The sequence below is a fragment of the Physeter macrocephalus genome, chromosome 19 (assembly GCF_002837175.3).
Source record: "Physeter macrocephalus isolate SW-GA chromosome 19, ASM283717v5, whole genome shotgun sequence".
In the NCBI taxonomy this organism is placed as follows: Eukaryota; Metazoa; Chordata; class Mammalia; order Artiodactyla; family Physeteridae; genus Physeter; species Physeter macrocephalus.
Window position 1 is genome coordinate 33,143,603 of NC_041232.1, and position 24,105 is coordinate 33,167,707.

Consider the following 24,105-nt stretch of genomic DNA (forward strand, 5'->3'; position numbering starts at 1 on the left):
AAAAGGAGAAGTAACAACTGACACTGCAGAAATACAAAGGATCGTGAGAGATTACTACAAGCAACTGTATACCACTAAAATGGAAAACCTGGAAGAAATGGACAAATTCTTAGAAAAGCACAACCTTCTGTGACTGAATCAGGAAAAAATAGAAAATATCTGAAGAAATTAAAGAGGAAATCAAAAAATACCTAGAAACAAGTGACAATGAAAACACGATGCCCCAAACTTAAGGGATGCAACAAAAGCAGATCTAAGAGGGAAGTTTATAGCAATACAATCCTACCTCAAGGAACAAGAAACATCTCAAATAAACCTGAAATTGAAACTGATTAGAAATCTTCCAACAAGCAAAAGCCCAGGACCAGATGGCTTCACAGGTGAGTTCTGTCTAACATTTAGAGAAGAGCTAACACCTATCCTTCTCAAACTCTTCTAAAATATAGCAGAGAGAGAGGAACACTCCCAAACTCCTTCTACGAGGCCACCATCACACTGATGCCAAAACCAGACAAAGATGTCACAAGAACAGAAAACTACAGGCCAATATCACTGATGAACATAGATGCAAAAATCCTCAACAAAATACTAGCAAACAGAATCCAACAGCACATTAAAAGGATCAAACAACATGATCAAGTGTGGTTTATCCCAGGCATGTGAATATTCTTCAATATATGCAAATCAGTCAATGTGAGAAACCATATCAACAAATTGAAGGATAAAAACCATATGATCATCTAAATAGATGCAGAAAATGCTTTTGACAAAATTCAACACCAATTTAAGATAAAAACTCTCCAGAAAGTAGGCAGAGATGAAACTTACCTCAACATAATAAATGCCATATGAGAAACCCACAGCCAACATCATTCTCAATGGTGAAAAACTGAAACCATTTCCTCTAAGATTAGGAAGAAGACAAGGTTGCCCACTCTCAACACTATTATTCAACATAGTTTTGGAAGTTTTCGTCACGGCAGTCAGAGAAGAAAAAGAAATAAAAGGAATCCAAATTGGAAATGAAGAAGTAAAACTGTCACTGTTTGCAGATGACATGATACTATACATAAAGAATCCTAAAGATGCTAACAGAAAACTACTAGAGCTAATCAATGTATTTGGTAAAGTAGTAGGATACAAAATTAATGCATGGAAATCTCTTGCATTCCTATACACTAATGATGAAAAATCTGAGAGCGAAATTAAGGAAACACTCCACTTTACCACTGCAACCTAGGAATAAATCTACCTAAGGAGACAAAAGATTTGTATGTAGAAAACTATAGAATACTGTTGAAAGAAATTAAAGATGATACAAACAGATGGAGAGATATAGCATGTACTTGGATTGGAAGAACCAACATTGTGTAAATGACTATACTACCCAAAGCAATCTACAGATTCAATGCAATCCCCATCAAACTACCAATGACATTTTTTACAGAACTAGAACAAAAATTTCACAATTTGTATGGAAACATGAAAGACCTCGAATAGCCAAAGCAATCTTGAGAAAGAAGAACGGAGCTGGAGGAATCAGGCTCCCTGACTTCAGACTATACTGCAAAGCTACAGTAATCAAGACAGGATGGTACTGGTACAAAAACAGAAATATAGGTCAATGGAATAGGATAGAAAGCCTAGACATAAACCCATGCACATAGGGTCACCTTATCTTTGATAAAGGAGGCAAGAATATACAATGGAGAAAGGAGAGCCTCTTCAATAAGTGGTGCTGGGAAAACTGGACAGCTACATGTAAAAGAATGAATTTAGAACACTTCCTAACACCATACACAAAAATAAACTCAAAATGGATTAAAGACCTAAATGTAAGGCCAGGCACTATAAAACTCTTAGAAGAAAACATAGGCAGAACACTCTATGACATAAATCACAGCAAGATCCTTTTTGACCCACCTCCTAGAAAAATGGAAATAAAAACAAAAATAAACAAATGGCACCTAATGAAACTTAAAAGCTTTTGCACAGCAAAGGATACCATATACAAGATGAAAAAACAACCCTCACAATGGGAGAAAATATTTGCAAATGAAGCAACTGACAATCAGTATCAATCTCCAAAATATACAAGCAGCTCATGTAGCTCGATATCTAAAAACAAACAACTCAATCGAAAAATGGGCAGAAGAGCTAAACAGACATTTCTCCAAAGAAGATATACAGATTGCCAACAAATACATGAAAGGATGCTCAATATCACTAATCATGAGAGAAATGTAAATCAAAACTACAATGAGGTATCACCTCACACCGGCCAGAATGGCCATCATGAAAAAATCTACAAACAATAAATGCTGGAGAGGGTGTGGAGAAAACCCTCTTGCACTGATGGTGGGGACATAAATTGATACAGCCACTATGGAGAACAGTATGGAGGTTCCTTAAAAAACTAAAAATAGAACTACCGTATGACCCAGCAATCCCACTACTGGGCATATACCCTGAGAAAATGATAATTTAAAAACAGACATGTACCACAATGTTCATTGCAGCAGTATTTGCAATAGCCAGGACATGAAAGCAACCTGTGTCCAGCTCTATTTACAATAGCCAGGCCATGGAAGCAACCTAAGTGTCCATCAACAGATGAATGGATAAAGAAGATGTGGCACATATATACAATGAAATGTTACTCAGCCATAAAAGGAAACGAAATTGAACTATTTGTAGTGAGGTGGATGGACTTAGAGTCTGTCATACAGAGTGACATAAGTCAGAAAGAGAAAAATACTGTATGCTAACACATATATATGGAATCTAAAAAAAAAAAAAAAAAGGTTCTAATGAACCTAGGGGCAGGACAGGAATGGCAGACGTAGGGAATGGACTTGAGGACACGGGCAGGGAGGAGGGGTACGCTGAGACGAAGTGAGAGAGTAGCACTGACATATATACACTACCAAATGTAAAGTAGATAGCTAGTGGGAAGCAGCTGCATAGCACAGGGAGATCAGGTTGGTGCTTTGATACCACCTAGAAGGATGGGATAGGGAGGGTGGAGGGAGATGCAAGAGGCAGGGGATATGGGGATAGATGTATACATATAGCTAATTCACTTTGTTATACAGCAGAAACTAACACACCATTGTAAAGCAATTATATTCCAATAAAGATGTTAAAAACAAAAGAAAACAAAGTCCTAGAAGAAAACATAGGCAGTAAGCTCCCTGACAGTGGTCTTGGCAATGATTTTTTGGGATTTGAGACCAAAAGCAATGGCAACAAAAGCAAAAATAAACACGTGGGATTATATCAAACTAAAAGACTTCTGCACAGCAAAAAAATGATCAACAACATGAAAGGGTAACCTATGGAATGGGAAAAAATATTTGCAAAGCATTTATCTGATAAGGTGTCACTATCCAATATCCATAAAGAAGTAATACAACAATAGCCGATAAATAAATAATGAAATCTAAAAAATGGGCAAAGGACCTGAGTGTACATTTTTACTAAGATATTCAAACGGACAACAGGTACTCAACATCATGAATCATTAGGGAAATGCAAATCAAAACCACAGTGAAACTCTCATGCCTTTGAGAATGGCACTTACATAGAAAAGATAAGAGATAAATGCTGGTAAGAATGTGGAGAAAAGGGATCCCTTGTGCACTGTTAGTGTGTTAGTGTAGTTGTACATTTGTACAACTACCACAGAAAACACTGATTTCCATGGAGGTTCCTAAAGAAATTAAAACTAGAACTACCACATGATGCAACAATTCCACTCTAGGTATGTATCTGAAGGAAACAAAATCACTATGCTGAAGAGATTCCTGAACCCATATGTTCACTGCAGCACTATTTACAACATAGAAACAGCCTAAGCATCTACTGACAGATAAATGGATAAAGAAAATGTGGTATATGTGTATATATATATACACACATACACATATGTACACACGATGGAATACTGTTCAGCCATAAAAGAAGGAAATCCTGCCATTTGTGACAACATGGATGGACCTTGAGGGCAGTACTCTAAATGAAATAAGTCAGACAGAGAAAGACAAATATTACATGATCTCACTTACAGGTGGAATTTTGAAAAAACAAGCCAACAAAAAGATCATATTTGTGGTTACCAGAGGCAGGGGGTTAGGGAGTGGGAGAACCGATAGAGGTCAAAAGGTACAAACTTATAGCTATAAGATAAATAAGTCCTGGGAATGTAATATACAACATGTGTATATACCAAACACTACTGTTTGGTATATCTGAAAGTTGCTAAGAGAGTAGATCCTAAAAGATCCCATCACGTGGAAAAAAACCATTTTTCCTCCTTTTTCTTTTTGGCATCTATATGAGATACGGATTTTAACTAAAGTTACTGTGGTAATCATGTGGCAATGTAAGTCAAGTCATTAAACTGTACACCTTAAATTTACAGTTCTGTATATCAATTATATCTCAACAAAAGAAAAAAAAAAAACCAAGGGGAAAAGATGGGTTATCCAATAGAAGGTATTGAGATATATGAGTGAGCCATTTAAAAAATAAAATTTCCTTTTCTTTAATGTTAAAATAAATTGCAGATGGTTTAAGACTTAAACACAATACAAAGAAGCCATAAAAATACTAGGGAAAAAAGCAAAAGCACTTTTTAAAAAACATGGGAGTAAAGGAGACCATCCTAAGTGTGGCTAATTACCTAGGATTCTGTTAAGTGGGAAAGAAAGCATAAGAAACCTATGAATGCTCTCATTGATTCTTACATTGCTATAGTGTTCAGTTGCACTACCTCAAGCAAATTAAGATAGGAAGGAGGGGATTTCAACCTATGCCTCCAAGTCTATGTAATGGACTTGGAGGCATCTCAAGAGGTCCCTCCCCGATAGAAGCCAAAGCAGGTACTCCATACAGAAGCTCCTGTATCACTGTGGAAATGCTATCTCCCTAAAACATAACAATGACCTAAGCTGCTTAGGCAAACAAGGGTAAGGTGTTCTAATGACAATAGGGGTATTTGGAGGGAATAGCAGGGAGGTGGTTACCCAATGTCCACGTGTATCACTGAGGAGAGGCAAACTGAACACATAAAAGTTATACATAAAGTTCAATAAAACTTAAGTTCTATTAATGGACTATGGTAGTGGATTTCTACTTCTCTCTTGAAAATTGGTGGTGCTGAATGTACCAGTATATTTCCTGGGTCAAAATCCATCCCCAGTGCCTGCCTACATTTAGTTATGGGCTTGCTGATGGCCAAGAGAATGTCAGGGGACAGTATTAGTTCTAAGGATTCCAGCACTAAGTAGGACAGGAAACTCAGAAGCTATAGAAGGAAGAAACTGCATTAGACTAGGTAAAAATGTACATATTTACATTTGCAACCAATTAAAATACAGCACATAAATCAAAAGGATAATGAGGGAAAAACATTTGCACCATATACATAAGAGCTTATTTACCCAATTCAACTCTTTTTGACATACAAAATGGCGATCTTGCAAATAAACAAGATAAAAAAGTCAAAAGACATGAATACGCAGTTATAATGTGTGAATATTCAAGTTTAAAAACAAAAATTGCAAATACAAAAAAATTATCTTTTGCTTGTCATGTTGTCAATTATTAAAAACATCGATAAGCTTAATATATAAGGAGTTCAATATATAAAGGCTTATAGTAATGCCAGAAAGAAATAAATATAAAATAGGCCAAAAAAGCACATATAAGCAAATTATAAGAAATAACAATGATAATCATAAATCATACAAAAACATAATCACTTTAATAATATATTAAAACAAGCTACATTTCCACCTCCCAAATGGGTAAAGATTTTAAAACAATAATGCCTATCATGTGGGAAAATGGGTATTCTCAGACATTGTTGAGGACCTTTTAACTGGTGCAATTTTTCTGGAGGGAAATTTCTTAATATGTCTCAAAAGTTGAAAAAAAACACATAATTTGCATAGCAAAAATGCACCTTTAAAACTATATCCTAAGGAAATGTTTTAAGTTGTTGCCTCTGAGTTGTGGGATTATGAGTATACCAATTTCTGTGTATGTGTTTCTGTATTTTCCAGAACTTTTGCAATGAATATGGACTTTAAATAAAAAGGGGAAGAAAACCAAATTCATGTTATGGGGGAAATTCCTACTGACTTATTTTGCTGTGTTTTTTTTTTTTCTGTTTGTTTGTTTGTTTTTGAGCTGTAAAACCTCATGAAAACAAATGATCTCCTTGCCATTGTGATATTTCCTTTCCTCACCTCTGGAATCATATATTAACATTTGGAAGAACTTAAAATCAAACATGCTTTGAAAACTGAAAACTGTTGGTAAAAGCAAGATTGGGAAAGAAATAGAAATACCCTGAGGAAAAAAAAATCTTTCCTATATATATATAGTTAAAATGAGAAATCAAATACCTTGATGCAGTCTATTAGCCAAACCAAGGCTGCCACAATGTGAGGCCATGTATGAGGGGCCCCCACTGTATACATGGAGCTTTTCGATAATGCAAAAGGATACCTATGAAAAATCAGAAAACATAAGCCAGTATGTTAATTTTGTAAAAATAATGGCTAAATTAAGCAAGAAATTACATTAAAAAAAATTCCACATATATACCATCAGTCTCGACTTGTTTAACTCTCTCGTTGTGGAGCACAGGCTCCGGACGCGCAGGCTCAGCGGTCATGGCTCACGGGCCCAGGCGCTCCGCGGCATGTGGGATCTTCCCGGACCGGGGCACGAACCCGTGTCCCCTGCATTGGCAGGCGGACTCTCAACCACTGCGCCACCAGGGAAGCCCTCTCGACTTGTTTAGAAGCAAGATACTTGTTGAGATTCTCTCCTTCGTCTTCTTACCCTCAAATGGTTTTGTGTATTTTTTGTTTTTTTTCTCTGCAGATTACTTTGTACATATATCCCCTAAGCTGCAGAACTTGATTTACAACCAACATGCTGGACTTCTCCCCTGAAAGACTGTTCCCTCAAATCCAATGTACCCCAAATAAACCACATGTATGTATTTCTCCTCCTCAAATCCATTTCTCCCTGTGTTTATTCTACACAGGCTTTTCTGGACTTTCTTACTCCATTTTCACCAGGGCTTCAATCCTATCTTTTCTGTTTCTATAAAATCTGCAGTATCTAGCCTATTCTATCTATTCCTCGTCACATCAGTAGTTGAGGGCTTTATGATCTATCATCTGTAGTTCAGTAATAATCTCCAAAAAGTTGTTTTTTTTTGCCTTTTCAATTTATCTTGCATATGTGTCCCATAGTGACCATCTTAAAATATATTATTTCTCCAACTCAAAATCTTTACACACTTATTGAGTTTCATTCTTTTCTGTGTTCCAACAATCTCTCTAGGCTAATGAGAAATATAACATACAAACCCAAGATCTTTAAAGATTCTTGGAACCTCTTCTTCAAACTTTGTGTCAGGAAGTTCATACGAAGGGCACAGGAAGCCATAAAGAAAAGTGAAGATCTTTAGGAAGTCTTTAACAGAAGGAGCTTGTAGAGATTTCATAGATACGCTATATGCATAACCGTTTTCTGAAAGAAACTATAATAATTTTCATGAAACATCAAACATTTTACAATAGGAAAATTATTGAAAAATACTTAAGAAAACACTAACAATTTCGAATAGTTAAGATTATAAAATACCTCACAGAGCTGTCGAATACATTGCTGAATGAATGCTTTGTCATTAAGTGGTCTTGGGTCCTTGATTTTTTCAGAAGTGGAAAATATACCAAATTGACTATTCCGGGATCCATGTCCACTAGTTCTGTAAACATATTTTTAAAAAGTCAGTCAAAATTATTTCCTTCTATGGTCAAGCCTAAATTATTTCAAGGCAATTTTATATTTTAACATCAGCATCAAACATTAAAGTTCAATTCTTTGGTTTTTATTTAACTAAGATTTCTCTTACGCAAAGCAGAGAAAAAAAGAGCAAATAATGAAGATTAAAGTATAAAATGAGGTGGGAAGAAAAATACACTTCTGGTGCTCTGCATTACTAACACATACATCATCCTCTAAAACTGTGCATTTTGAGTCCACTAGGTCTTCTGCACCAACTGTTCTCCAGGTCTTTTCAATAACCCAGATTCTTTCAACATCCTACTTGCCCCTCCATGATTGCTCCTTCACTTCCAACCCCTTTATTTGCCATTATTTATTGCGGGAAAATTTGAGATGTTGAAACAGATTGTGGTTTTTTCCATGAACGTTGTTGTGTCGTGCAATATTATGTATCTGATTGTTATTTACCATAAATATATGTTGTTACTTTTTAGTCATTAATAGCTATAGCATATATGCTCCATCTTAAGCCCCTCCTCTCAAAACAAAACATCATTTGTTTAAATCTTTATAATGGTTTCTTTTGCTTCTCTTTGTGGCCCAATTTACCTAACCATTGTAGTTTATTAAATATCCTTGGGACAATAATTTTCCTTTCTGGACAGATGCCACAAAACTGAGTTACCATGAACACTGCTGTAATGTCTGAACTCTGTTCATCAAAACAATTTCTCCCTGCATGTTTGCTTGCTGCTTTCAAGTTCTCTCCTGACCAGGTTCTAGAAGTTCTTTAGCTTGGGCTCTCTGATGCCACTGCTCTGATTAACTAGCAAATTAGCTAATTCTTCTCCTAAGAATTTGCTATTTGAGATCCACTTTTCTACATACTGCTATTACTTAACCTTTAATTTTTTCTTTTTTACTAGGAAAGAATACATGTATAGACTCAGCTCTTACTCTACACAAAACTGTACTAATAGATAGCTTTTTAAATTATAAAAGAATTTCCCAACCAATCAAAATACTGTATCATTCAACTTATAGTTTAAGAGAATAGGGTCTAGAACCAGAGTCTGGTTAAAAATTCTGTCTCTGTTACTAGTTGTATGACCTTGGGTAAACTATTTAACCTCTGTGCTTTAATTTCCTAATGTCTAAAATGAAGACAATAACAGTATCTACACATAGGGCAGTTCTGAGGATTGATTAAAAGAGATATAAAATAGCACTTTTCTGGCTTACAAAAATGCTCAGCAAAAGTTAGATTCTATAATCATTATCATCAGTATCTCTGACATTCAGCTCTGAGATGAAAGTTACATTACAAAAATGCCTTAAGATTTTTTAACAACTAGAATAAACACCAGAAACAGTTTAACTTGGGTTCATGACAAAGACTTTTCATAGGGTAACAAATATGTCATCTCTAAATATTTTCAAAATAATTAAATAAACATTTGTTTTAAAACAAAGTTATATTTTGTTTTTGGTGAGATGAACAGTTTCTCTATTTTGGAGTTGGAAATTTCTTTAAAAAATTAACCTTATTGAGGTATAATTGCTTAGAATAAAATGCACCTGTTTAAAGAATATAATTTGATGAGGTTTGACAATATTTACATCGGTGTACTCTCTACCACAATCAAGATATTAAACATTTCTATCATCCCAAATCTTATCCCCCTTACCAGTCAATCCTTACCCTACCCCCAGCCTAGGCAACTACTGATCTACTCTAGACAGTGGCTCTCAAAGTGTGCCCTAGGGGATCAAGAAGTCAAAACTATTTTCACAATAAAATTAAGAATTTTTTCACACTTTTCATTCTCATTCTTTCATTGAGTGTACAGTGGAATTTTCCAGAGGCTGGCTACATGATGTCAGATATTATAACAGACTGAATTCAGAAGCAGATATGAGAATTTAGCTATCTTCTATTAAGCCAGACATTAAAGAGATTTGCAAAAATATAAATGTCATTCTTCTTACTGAAATAGTTTTGTTTTTAAAAAATTAAAGCATGTTATTTATATTAACATTTAATGGGTTACTGTTATTTTATTTTACTTTAAAAAAAATATTTACTTAATTAATTAATTTATTTATTTGGCTGCTTCGGGTCTTAGTTGTGGCACGCAGGATCTTCGCCGAAGCATGTGGGATCTTTCGTTGCGACGTGCGGGCTCTTCATTGCAGCATGCAGGCTTCTCTCTAGCTGTGGCGTGTGGGTTTTCTCTTCTCTAGTGGAGGTGCGCGAGCTCAGTGGTTGTGGCGCGTGGGCTTAGTTGCCCCGCTGCATGTGGGATCTTAGTTCCCTGACCAGGGATAAAACCCATGTCCCCTGCATCGGAAGGCGGATTCTTTATCACTGGATCACAAGCACAGTCCTGGGTTATTGTTATTTTAAACTGAATTAATACATACTAATTTTTTTCTCAGTTTCATTTTCTAATATAGTTAATATCAATAGATACAGCCCACAAGATAAAAGCTCTTTGGAGTCCTTAATTTAGGCTCAGCGGCCATGGCTCACGGGCCCAGCCGCTCCACGGCATGTGGGATCTTCCTGGACCGGGGCACGAACCTGTGTCCCCTGCATCGGCAGGCAGACTCTCAACCACTGCGCCACCAGGGAAGCCCTGGAGTCCTTAATATTTGAGTATAAAAAAGTCTTTGGCTAAAATGTTGAACTAGATGATGGTTCCTAATTTTAAAATGCTATGATTCCATAGTATGTGAAAGCTATGTGTAGAATTTTCAATCAAGTATTCACTCGTAACAATGAAATAGTGGTCTAAATGTTCTGATATATCTCAGCACAACCTAAAGCAAATATAACCATTTTAACCATTTAAAACAGAGGAAAACTAGATTATAACTTTCTCTTGAAAGGGACCATGCTATCTAATTTTTTGTATTTTGACAGAATCTAGCTCAATGCATGGCTAGATGAATCCCTTCCATTAGAATTAATTTAAAAAGTCATTACCTTTTACCAAACACAGAGGCTTTTCTTTCAGATGTGGGTTTGTTTATATTCAATTTTCCAAAGGTTGATTTCTCTTTGCTTTAAGAAAGGAAGAAAAACAAACTCTTTAAATAAGTGGAAAAATATTAGTTCAAGAAACTTTTGTAAATACATTGGAACCAACCCCTCTTCCTCATTACCTATAAGAATAATTCAAAATCATGAAATTTTTTTTTTTTTTTTTTTGCGGTACGCGGGCCTCCCACTGTTGTGGCCTCTCCCGTTGCGGAGCACAGGCTCCGGACGTGCAGGCTCAGCAGCCATGGCTCACGGGCCCAGCCGCTCCGTGGCATGTGGGATCTTCCCGGACCGGGGCACGAACCCGTGTGCCCTGCATCGGCAGGCGGACTCTCAACCACTGTGCCACCAGGGAAGCCCAAAATCATGAAAATTTTTAGCAGCAATCATAGCTATCAAAAATACGATAGGCTTACAACACAGTATGAGTTTTAACACTAAAATGTTAAGAAAAAAGGAAGAAAAAACCCCATATCTACATTGTAATTTTAATTATCCTAAAATTTGTACATTTATGGATAACAACTTCAAAGGAAAAGAAATGACTTAAATATAGATATTTTCAATCATAGAATGATAGGCACATTTAAAATTTTTTCTTTTGAGGCTCACTATTAGACTGCAGCTATAGTTAAGAACATACATTGAGTCAATTACAGACCAGAAACATTGACAAAGGCAGCCTTTTAGCTTTGAATGCAATTCAAGGCACAAACCTTTTGGAGTAGTAATGTGCAACAGTACAAAACATTTCTCTGATTTCAGAAGAAAAAAATGTATAAATATTTCAAATTTCTAAAAGTAGCAGAGGCTCATACTATGTAAACCCAAGTAACTTAAGAACAGTTAGCAAGTAACTTGTACCTTGGTAATAGAGAAGGACTGATAGCACTCAACATGGTTACAAATAGCCTTCTCTTAATTGTAAGAAATTCATTCATAGGGAAAAATTAGTTTATGATTTTAAGTTCTTTTTTTTCGCCTCATTTTATTTTTTATTAAAAAAATTAAAAAAAAATTGAAGTCAGTTGATTTACAATGTTTCAGGCGTATATAGTAAAGTGACTGAGATATATATACACACACACACATACATACTTTTTCGGATTCTTTTCAATTACAGATCACTACAGGATATTGACTATAGTGATAGCAAGTTCTTTGGGGCACCTTTTTTTTTTCCAGTGAATCCTGAGGAAATAGTTTGGAGAAGTGGTGTTCTGTAGGCTGCTACTAAACTGCAGCTAATTGTCAGGGCAAATAATACCTTTCATTGAGAACTGTGCTAGCTGGATACACCGCAGTAAATAGAAGCTACAGCACAGAACCTGCTCAAACAAGCAGCTCTACAGTAAAGGAGGAAAATAAAAGAGTGAAAGAGTGCTGAAAAGGAATTAGCAGTCCCTCAGGGATTGCCTAGCAAAAGACGTGTCTTTGGAGATTTAACTATCAAATGAGATAAAACACAACACCTAGTAACATGCCCACTTTTAGCCTTCACTGACTCCAAATTAGGTACCACTGAGAACAGATAAGATTCATCACAATATCACTCATACTACATCTTTGTATTAACCTCTTTTACAGATTTCTTTGCCAAAGACAATAAGGCATAGGTACTCACGTTTGAGGGGTATGGAGGCCTGGTTTATTTAAGTCCTGGGATCTTAATTCCTGCATAGAGAGGCGGCCAGCACCACCGGTGGAAAATGAACTGCGTTTCATGCTTATGACCTGCATTCACGAATTTGGTAATGAACAAGTCTTTCCAGACACAGATGGTACATTAAGCAACAACTATTATCTTTACCCTCAAACAGAAAGGCAGCCAAGTTTCACTGTTTTTTCAAGATAATCTTTCCCGGTCTATCTTTGCTTGTTCATGTAAGGTGAAGTCCTCATTTGCAGGGAACATCTATCTATTTAATTCCATTTAAAAATATTCAATACACATAAACACTTACTAACTGCCTACCATGTACTAGGGAGTGTGCAAGCAATGCAAACAATACAAAGGTGAATAAGGTATGATTCCTACCTTCACAGGGTATTTTTGGTAGTTAAACTGCTAAATCCTAACTCAGACCACATCACCACTGTTGGCTGTGCCTATTTCAATGGGAAGTCAGAGGCTACTGACAAGAATTACCTCTGATGTTTCCTTTTCTTTGGTCTTGGAACAGAGCTATTCAGTTTTCTTTTCCTAATGTCCATCTCTCCTGCTCTGTCCTTAACCTACTGTTTCCCATTTACATTATTCAATTACTGCCCCTCGTGCTTCAATCTCCCTCTCATCAAGGATAAATGATCTGGTCTACAGACTGCTTCCATTTTCTCAGGCCACATTCACATCTCATTCCCTTCCCATCTACTGAAACGGTTGCCTCCTGAGATACTCATGACTGACAAATCTTTTGATCCTATCTTAACTCTGAGGCATTAGACACTATACACCTAGCCCTTCCAAGTCCTGCCCTGGTTCCCAAGAAAGTGGACATCTGTGGTTATCCTTTTACTTCTTGGGGCTCTCCTTTGTCTCTTAAACTGATTACACTCTTTCCTTCTTTGTTTGGCTATTTCTTCTTCAGTATACGCTTCTGATCTATTAAACTTTTCCACTCTCACCTATCTGTCCACTCCCAATCTCCACTTAAAATGTTCTCTTAAAATCTGAGGTTAAGACTTTCAGATGTACTCCTTACACGGCCACCAGGATGTTACACTGGTATCTCAAACGCACCATAGCAAACAGTTCTTCATCTCGTCCTTCCTCTCCCTGCTCCCATCCATTCTTCCCCTTTTCCTCTCTCCATGTCCTCTTCACCCCACCAGTGTCACCTTGGCCTTCCCCTTCTCCCTTGGAAAATCACTGCCATAAGAAATTTATTGGACTCCGGGAAACTAGCGCCTCGCACAGATGGGGCCCGGGGGCCGGTTACAACAGCAAACACCAAAACATCGCTCCTCAGGGCCCGTGAATCTAACTTTTTGGCGCCCTGGCGTTCTCCCTCTAGCCCAGTGCTGCCTGAACAAAATTAACCCAAAGTCATTAGTCACCTTTCTTCCAGCTTCCCGATACGACGCAGCGACCGAACTGCTGTAAACCGTGCTACTGCCCGCTAGACTAGACGTCAGCCGCCAAAACACAACCCCCTTCTTCCACCCGCCGGCGCCGTTCGAATTTTAAAATCTCCGGCGGCGCTGACGTCATCGCGCACGACATGCGCGCGCGTGCGCAACTCTCGCGCGCCGCTCGTCGCCGGAACTCTGCGTGTTGGTGAAGTGCCGCCTCCTCACGGGGGCGCTCGGGGGTCTCCCGGCAGCTGTAAGCGTCCTCTGCAAAGACTGTCTGACCCTTAAATTTAGCTGTGAACACCCGAGCGCTTTACGTCCCTGAGTAGCGAGCAGAGCGCTCCAAGCAGCCCTGGAAACGTTTTTTCCGTACAGCAACATGGCGGCTCCTGTTGACTGTTAGAAAAGGAGATTTTTTTTTTTTTCCTTTGCCCTGAAAGGAGTGTCTTTCAGGACCACTGTTTAGATGGGTGCTGTTTCATGAAGCAAGTCTGGGAAGGCGGCGTGCACTTTTCTGACAAGGGAGGCGGCGAGGTAAGGAGATAGTGACGGCCGAGTGTGGGCGCAGTCGGCCCCAGGGTCGCGCTGCTGAGGCCGCCTCCAGGGTTCGGGCTCAGAGCTTGAGTGCTCTCTGGGGTTCCAGGTGCTCTAGCGGTGGCCTGCGGAAAGCTGGAGGATCCAGTGTGGAGCCGAGAATTAGGAGAGAAAAGTGACCTGAGCACAGTAGGTTACTTTGCTAAAATATGACATCCCCGCTTCCCTGCGTTTGAACTCAGAGGCAAACACAGCCCCAAACTTGGAGAGTGGTGGGTGGCGGGAGGGGAGCTCAGAGCCGAAGTCTGGATACCTGGGTCTTGTAGCAATTTGTGCCATCAACCAGTTGTAATTTTGGGCACGTCACCTTTCCTGAGTTTAGAACTTAATCAGGAAAGTTGGGTTTTACTTCTAGTGTCTAATTCTCAGAGGTGTTCGTTTGTTTTAAAGGAAGAGAATGTCTGTGGTGCGTGAGCTATCACCAGGATGGTTACTGGATCATCTTTCTTTCATTAACAAGATAAGTTATGAACTTCACCAGCATCATGAGCCTTGTTGCAGTAAAAATGAGCCTACTTCTTCTGTTCACGTTGATACTCTTCACATGGATTCTATGTCCTCTTTTGGAGCCTCTGCTACCTGTATTGCTTCTACCACTAAGCCAGAAAATGATGATGGAGGAAATTGTGAAATGTTCATACAAAAATATGTTTTTCGATCTGAACTGTTTGATGTCACCAAACCTTATATAACTTCTGCTATTCACAAAGAATGCCAACAAAGTAATGAAAAGGAAGAGCTAGTAAATGATGTTAAGAAAGAAATCTCCATTTCTGTTAATGGGAAGGTAATAAGTTTTAAGAAATTTAAATTTTTCTACAGAGAACACAAATTTATTATTCCAGCATCTCATATATCTTGTGATTTACTAAGTATAAAGAATAGTCAATAAAGCATAATAAGACTTTAGCATATCCAGAGTGATTTTTAACTTTTTGCTAACATTCTACCATTCTTAGAAGACCAAATTTGCGTATTTCAGAAGTAAGCAAAGTTGATTCAAAAGTGAATGCTCTGTAAATTAAACAAACAAAATTAAGTAACAAGAAACCCTGTCTGCCTAGGTTTTCGTATTAATTGCATGTTTTTACACCTATTTTTGCTCAAAAATATGTTTCTTTTTCTGTAAAATTCTGAAGCAGTATAAAGGGGGAATTTTAGAGATTTATCCTTTGGGGATAAGCTTGTATAATAAATGTTTGGAAGAAGGGTGATATTTTTGAAAAGTTTCTAGTGATAAAGCTAGACAGCTACTATGGAAAATATATATTCTTAAAGTATATATATTTGTATACACATTGGTGCAATCAAAAGTTTTGAGAATGCCATATAGAGTCAAATTAATTATGCTTGAATACTTTTTATGTATTTGAAGAGCTCAGAGGTGATTACACAAAATACACTTCAGATAGATTATATTAACATGTTCTTTGTTAGAGATAGGAATTACATTCATTATTCACCCAATAAATGTTTGAGATCTTTCTATGTGCTGTTGTGCAAAGATTGATGAAACAAAATATAATGTCTACCTTTTTTAGATCTTACAATTGAGTGGGGAAGAAAGATACTAAATAAGAAAGCATGTTGAGAATTAGAATAAGGGAAGTAATAGAGAGTCCATGTATTTATTCAGCCCAAGAACTTTTGTTGTTAGCCTGCTAGGAGTTTGCCACCATGTAGGCACTGAGATTTCAGCAATGAAAAGTAACAAAGTCCCTGCTCTATATTGCAGTCTTACATGTTCTTTGCTATGGAGTTGTTAGATGTAGAACAGTGTTAATATATCTTATTTATACCTAATCCTCAGATTACACATAAAGATCTGTTAAAAGTATATTGCAAATTGTTTTTGTTATAGAAATTAAGAAAGTTCAGAATAATTATACCATATATCAACTGATAGATGACACTGGTGACTCTTATACAGTGTCACAGTTTCCTTGTGTTCTATGGATGTCAGTGCCATTTTATTATGTTGTACTAGTTCTTACTAATAGTAGATAATGCCTACATGGCCTTTTATCACCCATTAAGTTTGTAGTAATAGTAATAATAATAATTATTATTATTTGGGAAATCTTACCTCCCCAGTCCACACTCTTTGCACTTATTTCGACCTCAGTAGTTAATTATTACCTCTTAAAGAATGAGATACACAATATGGAAAATGTGATAAAGAAAAAAGAAGTACTAATATATTTCAAAATATCATTATTTTGATGGATGGCCACATAATTTTTTTCCCTGTAATTTACTCTTTAGAAGCGTAAGAGATGTGTTGTTTTCAATCAAGGTGAATTGGATGCTATGGAATACCATACAAAGGTACGGTGTAAAATATTCATTGATGACTTTGGAAGGTTAATGTGAACTAGTATAAATAAATGGACAACATAAATAAGGATGTTCTTAAAAATCAATCAGTCATTTTTAAAAAAATTACTATTTATTTATTTATATTTACTTTTGGCTGCTTTGGGTTTTAATTGCCACTGCCGAGCTTTCTCTAGTTGTGGCGAGCTGGGGCTACTCTTCATTATGGTGCACAGGTTTCTCATTGCGGTGGCTTCTCTTGTTGTGGAGCACGGGCTCTAGGTGTGCGGGCTTCAGTAGTTGTGGCTCGCGGGCTCAGTAGTTGTGGCTTGTGGGCTCAGTAGTTGTGGCTCGCGGGCTTTAGAGTGCAGGCTCAGTAGTTGTGGTGCACAGGCTTAGTTGCTCTGTGGCATGTGGGATCTTCCTGGACCAGGGCTTGAACCCGTGTCCCCTGCATTGGCAGGCGAATTCTTAACCACTGCGCCACCAGGGAAGTCCCTCAAGCAATCATTTTGATCAAGGTTAGAATTTAACAGTGGAGTGATTTATCATTACTTTTATTGTAATGAACAATTTAAACCGATTTTTATTAAAATCTCATATACTTCTCATTTACATATTTAACATAAGTAAACTTATGCTATATTGGTTAAGTCCAGAAATTTTCTGAGTTATAAAAGCCTACTGTCAGTAGGTAAAACAACTTAAGATAGTGGCAGAAGAAAGTGAATAATATGAAGGATGTATTTCTAGAACTCAGAGGTTACTGAGATCTGGGAGTTAAAGAAATGAGAGGAAACAGGGTACAAATTGTTTTAGATCTCATTGTCTTTCCTACTTTTATTTACTTAATCTTTAATTGCTGACATTTAGGTATAGTATGCACATGTCATTTTCTATATTTATGTGTGGTATCCGCAGGATAAATTTCGACAGTCAAATTTCTGGGTCAGAGGGTTTGAACATTTTGATAGATACTGCCAAATTGCTGCTATGGAGATTGTATCATCTTATTAGCACACTAGAAATGTATAATTTTGCCTGTTTTCCCACATCCTCACCATTACAGTATATTATCTGTTTTTTTCTTTTTTTTTTAAATTTATTTATTATTTTTGGTTCCATGGTGCATGGGCTTCTCATCGTGGTGGCTTCTCTTGTTGTGGAGCACGGGCTCTAGGTGTGCGGGCTTCAGCGGCCGTGGCTCACGGGCCTGGCTGCTTCATGGCATGTGGGATCCTCCTGGACCAGGGCATGAACCCGTGTCCCCTGCATCGGCAGGCGGACTCTCAACCACTGCGCCACCAGGGAAGCCCTCTGTGTATTCTTATTTATTGAGTGTTATTATCAAATGTGGTTACTGAATTTTATCAAATTTTTTTTTTTTTTTTTTTTGCGGTACGCGGGCCTCTCACTGTTGTGGCCTCTCCCGTTGCAGAGCACAGGTTCCGGACGTGCAGGCTCAGCGGCCATGGCTCACGGGCCCAGCCGCTCGGCATGTGGGATCTTCCCGGGCTGGGGCACGAACCCATGTCCCCTGCATTGGCAGGCGGACTCTCAACCACTGCGCCACCAGGGAAGGCCCTATCAAATGTTTTTTAAGCGTCTATGGAGATTGAATGGATGATTTTTCTCCTGGTATTTTCCTTTGATTTAATCATATGTAACCACCTTACATTTGTAGTATATATTCCAAATGACCATGATGTATTATTTTTAAAATGTTCTGCTGGATTTTGTTGGCTACTATTTTATTTGGAACAGTCGTTAAGTGAGATTGGTCTGATATATTTAATTTTTTGTTTTATATATATAATTATATACAGATATTTACATATTTCAGTGTTGGAAGTTGGAAGTTTTTCTTTTTTTCTCCCCAATTCTCTGAAGTAATCTGTTCTTTAAAAGTTTGGTAGAGCTCCTCTTTGCATCCGTCTCAGTATGTTGCTTTTTTGTGGGGATACTTCTTTGACAGCTTTTCCTTTTTCCTCGTTGGAAATCAATTTTAGATTAAAAAAAATTCTTTTGTAGTCAATCTTGGTAAATTATGTTATCTTAGAATATTATCCATTTCATCTAATTTTTCAAATTTGTTCATGTGTAGTCTGCTTCTGTGGTTATTTTGCCTTCACTATTTATGTTGTACATTTACTCCCTTTTCCTTGATAGATTAGCTGATGGTTTGCCTAATTTATTAGTTGTTTTTCAAATTAATTTACCTTAAAAATGTCTGACTTACTTCTGCTTTAATCCATTTTAATTTATTCCTTCTGTTTTTTTCTTTTTTTGACTTTTTGAGTTGTCTTAGTTCATTTTTTTTCTTCTTTTTTTTTCGGATGGAAGTATTCAATGTTATGATTTTTTTTCTCGGGGCACTGCAACATACCATAGGTTCTGATATGTTGTGTTGTAATTGTCATGATGTGAAATTTCATTGATATATATCATGGTTTTCTAGAGATTTGCTTAAGAGTTGTTTGTAATAGAGTTTTAAATTTCCATGCTGGAATGGTATTTTTGGTTTGATGGTTAATGTTATATTTATCTCCATAAAAAAATGCCAGATTGCTTTCCAAAGTAGTTGTACTGTTTTGCATTTCCCACCAGCAAAGTATGAGAGCTCTCTTTGCTTCATATCCTCACTAGCATTGATATCATCAGATTTTTGATTTTAGGAATTCTTTTAAGTGTGTAGTGGTATTTTATTGAGGTTTTAACTTGCATTTCCTTAATGACTAATAATGTTGAGAATCTTTTCATTTGCTATACATCCATCTGCTATACATTCTTTGTTGAAGTTTTCATAGGATCAGTGTTTTTTCATCCTTGAATATTTGAAGTAATTCACCAGTGAAATTATCTAGGCCTGGAGTTTCCTTTTGGGGAAGGTTTTTAGGAACAATATAAGGTTCTTTAATAGATAACAGGGATTTTCAGATTTTCTGCTTTTGCTTATGTCAGTTTTGGCAAGTTGTATTTTCTAAGAAATTTGTGTTTCATCCAACTTGTCAAATTTATTGTCATGAAGTTGTTCATAGTATTCTCTTATCATGCTTTTAATGTCTGTAGGATTTGTGATGATAAGTGATACCCCTTTTCATTCCTGATGTTGGTGATTTGTATTCTTTCCTTTTCTTGCTAGGGGCTTGTTATTTTGTTGTTGTTGTTTTTTCAAAAAACCAGCTTTTTTTTTTTTTTTTTTTTTTACTGTGGCAAAATATACATAAAATAAAATTTACCACTTTAACCATTTTTAGGTATACAATTCAGTTGTACTGAGTACATTCACATTGTTTTGTAACCATCACCATTATTTATCTCCTGAATGATTTTTTTTCCCCCAACAGGGAAGTGCCTATTTATCTATTTTTTTGTTAATGGACATTTGGGATGTTTCCACCTTTTAGCCATTGTGAATAATGCTGCTATGAACATGAGTGTACATATATCAGTTCCAGTCCCTGCTTTCAATTTTTTGGGGAATATACCCAGAAGTGGAATTATTGGATCATATGATAATTCTAATTTTTTGAGGAGCTGCCTTATTGTCTTCCACAGTGGTTGTACCATTTTACATTCCCACCAGCAATGCATAAGGGTTTCCAGTTTCTCCATATCCATGTCAGCACTTATTTTCTGTTTTTGTTTTTTTAACAGCCATCCTAATGGGTGTGAGTGGTGTTTCCCTGTGGTTTTGATTTGCATTTTTCTGATGATTTATGATGTTGAGCATATTTTTATGTGCTGTTGGCCGTTTTTATGTCTCTTTAGGAGAAATGTCTGTTCATGTCCCTATTCATGTCCTTCACTCATTTTTAAATTGGGTTTTTGTTGTTATTGAGTTTTAGGAGTTTTGTTCTTTTTGCTGGCCACACTGCACGGCTTTTGGGATCTTAGTTCCCTGACCAGGGATCGAACCTGCGCCCTTGGCAGTGAAAGCCTGGAGTCCTAACCACTGGACCGCCAGGGAATTCCCTAGGAGTTCTTTTATATTCTGGATATCAATCCCTTATCAGACACATGAATTGATGTCAAGTATATTCAAAGAACCAGCATTTAACTTAGTTAGTTTTCTTTACTGTCTATCTATTTTCTATTTTGTTGATATCTGTTCTCTATTATTTTCTTCTTTTTGGTTTACTTTGCTCTTTTTCTAACTTCTTAAAGTAGAAGCCTTTTGTCAGTGAATTTAGATTTTTTTTAATATAAGCACTTAAAGCTATAAGTTTGCCTTGAGTCATTGCTTTAGTTGCATTCCACATATTTTGATATTTTGTATTTTCACTTTCATTCACTTCAAAATATTTTCTAATTTCCTCTGTGATTTTATCTTTGACCTATATGAATTATTTAGAGGTCTGCTGTTTTGTTCCCAGATATTTGGGGTTTATCTTGATATCTTCTTGTTATTGATTTCTAACTTAAATCCATTGGGGTATAAGAATATACTCTGATGATTTCAATCCTTTAAAATTTATTGAGCCTTGCTTTATAGTCCAGCATATGAATTATCTTTGTGACTGTATTGCGTGCTATTTTTAATGTATTTTTGAATACGTATTCTATAGTTGTTGGATGCAGTGTCCTATGAATGTCAGGTTAAGTTGGTAGTGTTGTTCAGAACTTCTATGTCTTTAGAGATTTTTGGTTTAATTGGTCTGTCAATTATTGGGTAGATTTTTCTTAGGTGAGTTTAGAATGATGTTTTTAGACTAAGGCTGATTATTCCTTTTTACTGACACAAAATCCCTGTCAAGAGCTGGGATGAACTGTCTGAGATTTTACTCTATTTGGAAGCTAACAAGTTAGCAAGTTTAGGTCTCAGATTTTATTAAAATGGATTTAGACCAAGATTTTTTTAAAATAAGGAGTTTATTGCTCCCTGCATAGCAGGAAGCATATGCTTTTTGTTCACAGACTTCCCTTGTACTCCATGGGGACGATGCCAGGGAGCCTCGGTGTATGCTCTGCATGCAGTAGATTTGGTTCATAGCTAAAGAACCGCAAGGTTAGGGAACCCCAGTTTTTAAAAATAGGTTGCAAACAAACCTGTCCAACCTTTTGTCCCAGAGTGAGGCTTTATTAACCTTGACAGCAAACAGATCTGCCTTCTGGCTTGGAGGGAGACATGATCTCCGTCTTCCATGCTATATGAATATCCTTGTGTTGGAGGAACTGATCTTGAGGATATGACCACTGATTGACCTGGACACTTGGAGGCTCCTCACCCCTCCTTTGTCTTTGGACTGTACACTCTGCTCACCGTTCCCACAGTGGGAGCTGTTTTCAAGGACATAGCCTTGAGAGAGTAAGCTGTTGTTGAGACGATCTGGACTGTGTTTGTGACTGAACCCAGTTAAGAGCTCTGTATAAACTTTTAGGATTCTGGGCAACAGGTACAGAGATCTACTTGTCTTGCAGCCTCCTAAGACAAGCGTCGTTTGTAAGTTCTCTTGTTGTTAAACCTGCCATCTTCCCATCTAGAGTGGTCTGCCTCTTTTCTTTGGTCTCTCCTTGCCCTCTGTGTACGGGGGCCAGTTTCAGATTTCACCTGGGAAGCTCTTGAGGTTACAAACCAACACCTTGAAAATTTATTCTGGAACAAAAGCTATCAGTGCCTCTGCTCACACAGAGAGACCCATGGTGAAATGTCCTCCAATTGCCCTGTGAATCATGATGTTTTCTGGTCTGAGTGTTGGAAACAGGTACTATTCTTGGCCCTGTGAGAGCTCAAGACACTGTTTCTTTTAGTCCTCTTGGGTGGTTCTTTTCTTGGCCTTGGATAGTTCCCCCACACACTTGGAGTGATCAGTATTTAGGGGAATTTCTCCAGTGTGACTACCTGCAGATCTACAGAGTTCTCTCTGTACAGCTCTTTTCTCTCTGATACTCTCCTGGGTACTCTGTCTTGGCCTCCCCATATTCTCAGCTCTGTCTCCTCAACTATGGATTTCTTCTAGAGTCTGCCCAGATCTTCCTGTGCCTTGGAAAATCTCCGGGCAGTTAGCTGGGACAGTCATAGGGCTTACCTATGATTTCTTTCACTCTCCTTTGTTGCCTGATGTCCAGTGTCTTGAAAGCTTTTGTCCCTATTACTCCATCTTGGAAGTGGAAGTCTCTGGCTGCTTTGAGCGTTTTCAGCAATTTAATTGTGATGTTCCTTAATGTAGTTTTCTCTTCCTCCTCTTCCTCCTCCTCCTCCATTTGTTGATCTTCTTGGATCTGAGAATACATAGTCTTCAGCAAATTTAAAAATTTTTGGCTGTTATCTCCTCAAATATTTTTTCTGTCCCCTTCATTTTGGGCTCTTTTATTGCGTTGTTTTCAAGTGCATTAACCTTTTCTTCTTCAGTGTCTAATCTGCTGTAATTCCAATGTAGTGTATTTTTCACTTGTGCATTGTAGTTTTTAATCTCCAGACACTCAATTTGGTCTTTTCTTATAGTTTCCCTATCTCTTCTTAACAAGTTCATTTTTTCTTTACATTTTTGAACATATGAATATGGTTATAATGAGTGCCTTAATATCCCTTTCTACGTTTTTTTCCCCTAATCTTTAGAAATGGGCTGCACAAGCCCTGTGTGAACTCTGGGGATTTCTCCCTCTGATCATTTTATCTGGTTCTTTCCCTGACCTTGGGTATTTCATCACATACATGTGCTGATCACTACTCAGCTGGAGACTTGACCCTTTGCAGCTCTCAAGAGCTCTCTGTCTGTGCAGCTCTCTCCTCTCTGGTATCCTGCCCTGAAAACTCTAGCTTCCTTGGCCTTTGCAGACTCCCAGCTCTATCTCCTTAACTCAGAGAGACTGTTGGATTCTGAATGGGTCTCTTTCCTGTACTGCTACCTAGAAACTTTCTCAAGGCAGTAAGCTGGAGCAATTAGTTTCTCCTTTTTTAGGGACTACTGTTCTACACTGCTTAACATCCATCCAAGGTCTGAAAACCTTTTTTAAAAAATAATTTTTGGGCTTCCCTGGTGGCGCAGTGGTTGAGAGTCCGCCTGCTGTTGCAGGGGACACGGGTTCGTGCCCCGGTCCGGGAGGATCCCGCATGCCGCGGAGCGGCTGGGCCCGTGAGCCATGGCCGCTGAGCTTGCGCGTCCGGAGCCTGTGCTCCGCAACGGGAGAGGCTGCAACAGTGAGAGGCCCGCGTAACGCAGAAAAAAAAAAAAATTTTTTTTAAAAGTAATTTCAGATTAAAGGTACTTCATCTTGTCCAGAAGCAGAACTTGGCTTTTAATTTTATAATTATTTGGGTTGTA

General features: G+C 37.5%; 2 protein-coding genes across 3 annotated transcripts in view; one reads left to right on the forward strand and one right to left on the reverse strand.

The window, feature by feature from the left end:
- Window positions 1–14,030, reverse strand: part of NDC80 (NDC80 kinetochore complex component) — a 64,386-nt gene extending 50,356 nt beyond the window's left edge. The window contains exons 1-6 of the mRNA XM_024121066.3: window positions 13,916–14,030; window positions 12,483–12,592; window positions 10,802–10,879; window positions 7,669–7,792; window positions 7,392–7,564; window positions 6,414–6,516 (exon numbers count right to left, since the gene is read on the reverse strand). Coding sequence (XP_023976834.1) covers window positions 6,414–6,516; window positions 7,392–7,564; window positions 7,669–7,792; window positions 10,802–10,879; window positions 12,483–12,583 — 579 coding nt within the window. The 5' untranslated portion in view covers window positions 12,584–12,592; window positions 13,916–14,030. The remainder of the gene's footprint in view (window positions 1–6,413; window positions 6,517–7,391; window positions 7,565–7,668; window positions 7,793–10,801; window positions 10,880–12,482; window positions 12,593–13,915) is intronic.
- Window positions 14,031–14,115: 85 nt separating this feature from the next.
- The window catches only part of METTL4 (methyltransferase 4, N6-adenosine), a 31,572-nt gene continuing 21,582 nt past the window's right edge, over window positions 14,116–24,105 (forward strand). For both annotated transcript variants that reach the window (XM_007121845.4, XM_028480569.2), the window contains exons 1-3: window positions 14,116–14,464; window positions 14,915–15,311; window positions 16,790–16,852. In XM_007121845.4, coding sequence (XP_007121907.1) covers window positions 14,922–15,311; window positions 16,790–16,852 — 453 coding nt within the window. In that variant the 5' untranslated portion in view covers window positions 14,116–14,464; window positions 14,915–14,921. The remainder of the gene's footprint in view (window positions 14,465–14,914; window positions 15,312–16,789; window positions 16,853–24,105) is intronic.